This window comes from Cebus imitator, unplaced genomic scaffold, assembly GCF_001604975.1.
Source record: "Cebus imitator isolate Cc_AM_T3 unplaced genomic scaffold, Cebus_imitator-1.0 Scaffold318, whole genome shotgun sequence".
Taxonomy (NCBI): domain Eukaryota; kingdom Metazoa; phylum Chordata; class Mammalia; order Primates; family Cebidae; genus Cebus; species Cebus imitator.
The window spans coordinates 100,063-104,966 of NW_016107633.1; the positions used below are offsets into that span (position 1 = coordinate 100,063).

The following is a 4,904-nucleotide window of genomic DNA, read 5'->3' on the forward strand; positions in this document are numbered from 1 at the left end:
GTATCCTTAGCAGAAGGATGTTTATCACCTACAAGTCTCAAGAGCCTGGTACCTGGATTTTCCTTTAATAAACAACTCCCCTTCCAACACGGCCACTGCATGCACCCTTAGCAGGGTCAGCAAGCCAGGTGCCATCCCTTTCCACACCTAATGATGGGCCTAGAACCTAAGCCAAGACGGCGAGATTCAACTCTGGACCTTGGCTACAGCCCTTGGGAGAGAGGCTCTTTCTCTCTGTTGCATTGCTTAGTCATAAAGATCTAAGTCTGGAGTTGCCAGAGAAATCCTGTCTGAGAATGAAGCAGGTTTCCTGGATACTTAGATTGAACACCAAGATCCAGACATGCCTGAAGCTAGCCCCATTGACTCAGTTACGTGAGCTGATAAATTCCATTTTATGCTTCAGTCAGTGACAGTTGGGTTTCTGCCACTTCCATCAGAACAGTTTTTTTTTTCCTTTGGAGACAGGGCCTCGCTATGTCACCCAGGTTGGAGTGCAATGGTGCAATCTTGGCTCAAATTCCACCTCCTGGGTTCAAGAGATTTGTCTGCCTCAGCCTCCAGAGTAGCTGGGATTAGAGATCTGTACCACCTCATCTGGCTGATTTTTGCTTTTTTGTAGAGATGGTGGCGGGGGGGGGGGTCTCACCATTTTGGCCAGGCTGGTCTCGAACTCGTGACCTCAGGTGAACTGCCCACCTTGGCCTCCCAAAGTGCTGGGATTACAGGCGTGAGCCACTGCGCCCGGCCTAGAACAGTTCTTGTTCATTCTCCCTTGACCCAGAAGAAAACAAACTCATTCATTCATTCATCCATTCATTATTTATTATCTAATAAGTGCTCAGCCCCATGCTGGGTGATGATGGGGATAGTAAAGTGACCATGACAGGCTCTCGCAGCAATCGAGGCTTCCAGAGCTTAAATGACAATCACAAACAGCAAGAATGGTGTTGACAAAGCAAATGACATTCAGCAAAAACGGCGACACCTGCTGTGAAGGAGGAGCTCAGAGAGCTACAAGAGCTGGGATCAGGGAGAGGTCCCTTGAAAGATGGGCAGGAACCAGCCGATGGGAATGAGGTCAAGGGCCAAGGGTCCATGCACACAAGCCCTGGGTTTCAGGGCACACCCGAGGCACAGCAGGGCTCAGGAACCCAGACAAAGATCCTGGATATGGAAGGAGGGAGGGGCTAGGGAGGTCGGGAGGGGAGAGGTGAGGCAGCCATCCAGGCCCCAGTGGAGGAAGCAGGAGGATGCAGAGGAGGCCGGGGTGCGTATATGGCCTTCCCATCTTGTCCCTCAGAGCGTGGTGTAGAAATACATAGCTATCAGCATGACCGGGAGCTGGCAAGGAGGCAGCGAGATGAGGGCACTCCACCCCCCATCCCCAGCCCACCCGGCCTGTGGGCTCCCCGCCTCTCACCGTCCACATCAGGATGGCAAACCCAAACCATGAGATGCCCCACGTGTAGCTGTCGATTGCATGGCCGATGTGCTCGAAGCAGCCCTGAGCAGGGGGTGGGGGAGTTTTGAGAAGAACGCCCATGAGGCTGGCCGATAAAGGCGAGAGTCAATGTGCGCCTTCCCTGAGCCTCAGTTTTCTCACCCGTGCAATGGGGACCATGGCACTATCCACCTCCTCGGGTGGTTTTGGGGCCCCAGGGAGCTGATGTTGAACCCAAGCCCTGAACAAGTAGGTGCTGCCTGCTGATGGCTATGACAGTCTGAGAGTGATTTTGCTTACAGCTGGCTTTCCTTTTTTTTTTTTTTGAGTCTCTGTTGCCCAGGCTAGAGTGCAGTGGCACCATCACAGCTCACTGCAGCCTCGACCTCCTAGGCTCAAACGATCCTCCTGCCTTAGCTTCCCCAGGAGCTGGGATTACAGGCGCACACCACTACTCCTGGGTAATTTTTTGTAGTTTTTTGTAGACACTGGGTCTTGATATGTTACCCAGGCTGGTCTTGAGCTCCTGACCTCAAGCGATCCTCCTGCCTTGGCCTCCCAAAGTGCTGGGATTACAGGCGTGAGCCACTGTGCCCAGCCCTATTGTTTTGTTTTCTTTTGTTTGATGATTTGTTTGGTTTGAGACGGAGTTTCACTCTGTCGCCCAGGCTGGAGTGCAGTGGTGCAATCTTGGCTCACTGCAAACTTTATCTCCTGGGTTCAAGTGATTCTCCCACCTCAGCCTTCTGAGTAGCTGGGATTCCAGGCACATGCCACTGTGCCCGGATAATTTTTGTATTTTTACTAGAGATGGGGTTTTGCCATGTTGGTCAGGCTGGTCTCAAACTCCTGACCTCAAGTGATTTGTACACCTAGGCCTCCCAAAGTGCTGGGATTACAGGAGTGAGCCATTTCGCCCAGCCCTGTTGCTGCTCTTATTCCTGGACAAGCTGAGAAAAGTAGCAGGTGCCAGGTCTGGATCAGACGGACCCTGGGTGCATCCTGCTGACTTGAGAGAGAGTTGGGAGAGCACGAGAAAATCAGAGAGTGGTCTCAGCACAGTGGCTCACCAGCCTGGCCAACATGGTGAAACCCCATCTTTACCAAAAACACAAAAATTAGCTGGGAGGGTAGCATGCCCCTGTGATCTCAGCTGCTCTGGAGGCTGAGGTGAGAGAATTGCTTGAACCGGGAGGCAGGGGCTGCAGTGAGCCAAGATTGTGCCACTGCACTCCAGCCGGGGCGACAGAGCAAGACTCGGTCTGAAAAATATAAAAGAAAAGAAAAACAAGAAAATCAGAGAGGGGAGGAGGAGAGGGAAAAAGCTAGACAGCCAGCCAGAGAGGGAGAAGGACATAGAATCAGAGAGGGAGCAGTGACCAGAGGAAGACAGACAGATGGACAGACAGGTGCAGCAGGGCAGAGGGCCACACCTTGGTGAACAGGTAGTCCATGTGGCCCAGGCGGCAGCCCTCCTCATTGAGGGGGATGAAGTTTCCCGTCCGGCGACAGCACAGTGGGGGCCAGGGGAACACCACCTCCGGAGTGGCTGCCCGGAAAGCTGATGTGAAGTTCACCCAGTCCAAGGGACCAGATGTGCCACAGCATTCTTGCTGGAGAGAAAGGCGGAGGGTCAGGCAGGCCCGGGCTCAGAGAGGACAGTCACTTGCCTGAAGTCACACAGCAAAGAGAGGCAGGGCTGGCCTTTGACACAGCTGGAGCCAACTTCCCCATGTCCTGGACCTCCAAGCGAGTGTGTCAGGTGGTATCTGTGTGTGTGAGCACGGAGCAGACGATATTTGTCCCAGGACCATGAGGCTCATGGGGGATTTGGATCAAACCCGCACCTCTGACTTATTTTCTAATATTTTTGCCGGGTGCAGTGTCTCACGCTGGTAATCCCAGAATTTTGGGAGGCCAAGGCAAGTGGAGCTCAAGACCAGCATGACCCACATGATGAAACCCCATCTCTGCTGAAAATACAAAATTAGCCGGGTGTGGTGGTGCGCGCCTGTAATCCCAGCTACTCGGGAAGCTGAGCCAGGAGAATCGCTTGAACCCAGGAGGCGGAGGCTGCAGTGAGCAGAGATCATGCCACTGCACTCCAGCCTGGGAATCAAGAGCGAAACTCCGTCTCAAAAAATACAATAAAATATTTTTGTCAACAATTATGCTGATGAAATGACACAAAAAGGACAGATGTCTGGCTTTTCCTGGCCTTGGTAAGAAATCCAGGTGTTTTATTTGTGGCTCCTGAATCAGGAAAACATAGGTTTGGGAATCCTTCAAACATGGGTTCAAATCTTGGCTAGGAAGAGGACTTGGGTTTTCCTTGAGTCCTCAATTTCTTCCTTTTTTTTCTGCAAGAGAGTCTCCCTCTGTCGCCCAGGCTGGAGTGCAGTGGCATGGTCTCAGCTCACTGCAAACTCCGCCCCTGGGTTCAAGCCATTCTCCTGCCTCAGCCTCCCGAGTAGCTGGAATCACAGGTGTGCGCCACTATACCTGACTAATTTTTGTATTTTTTGTAGAGACAGGGTTTTACCATGTTGGCCAGGATAGTCTCGAACCCGTGGCCTCAAGTACTCTGCCCACCTCAGCCTCCCAAAGTGTTGGTATGATAGGTGTGAGCCATGAGCCACTGCATCCGGCCAATCTTCCTCCTCCGATGCAATATCAAGTTGGATTTGATGAAGAGTGTATCTCTTCAAACCTGGCAGTCTGAGTTTGAGTCCTTCCAGTTCTGTGACCTGCCAGCTGTGTGACCTCATCCAAGATATTCAACCTCTTTCTTTGGCCTCCTCATCAGTAAAAAGGTGATCTCCCTTATGGCATGGTAGTGAGGATTAAATAAGCTCTGAAAGTGCTTTGAGGCCAGGCACTGGTGACTCATGCCTGTAATCCCAGCCGTTTGGGAGGCCGAGGTGGGAGAATCACTCGAATCCTGAGCCCAGGAGTTCGAGACCAGCCTAGGCAATAGAGCAAGACCCTGTCTCCACAAAAAAACAATTTAAAAAACTTAGCCAGGTGTAGTGGGGTGCACCTGTTTTCCCAGCTACTTGGGAGGTGGAGGCGGGACGATCACTAGAGCCCAGGAGTTGGAGGCTGCAGTGAGCTATGATCACCCCACTGCACTCCAGCCTGAGCAACAGGGCAAGAATCCATCTCAAAATATGAAAATACAAGTCCTCTGAACAGTGTTAAACAAAGTTAGTGCTCCGCGAATGCTGCCGTTACTATCATTGTTATTACTGTCAACATTTCTCTTGAGCGGTATGTGTAGGCTAAGGGGAGGGGCTCTGGAGCCAGGCTGCCGGTTCCAATCCCAGCTCTACGGCATGACCTCACGCAAGGGACTTTCTCTTTCTGGGCCTGTTTACTCACCTGGAGAACGGTGATGGATGACCGCAGCCGTGCTCGCCTGGCCATCTCATGAGTAATGTCTTTTTTTTTTTTTTTTTTT

The 4,904-nt window shown here is 52.0% G+C and overlaps 1 protein-coding gene across 1 annotated transcript in view; it reads right to left on the bottom strand.

The window, feature by feature from the left end:
- Nucleotides 1–786: 786 nt before the first annotated feature.
- The window catches only part of UPK1A (uroplakin 1A), an 8,630-nt gene continuing 4,512 nt past the window's right edge, over nt 787–4,904 (bottom strand). Inside the window, exons 8-10 of the mRNA XM_037729822.1 lie at nt 2,878–3,092; nt 1,424–1,507; nt 787–1,344 (exon numbers count right to left, since the gene is read on the bottom strand). Of these exons, the coding sequence (XP_037585750.1) occupies nt 1,300–1,344; nt 1,424–1,507; nt 2,878–3,092 (344 nt within the window). The 3' untranslated portion in view covers nt 787–1,299. The remainder of the gene's footprint in view (nt 1,345–1,423; nt 1,508–2,877; nt 3,093–4,904) is intronic.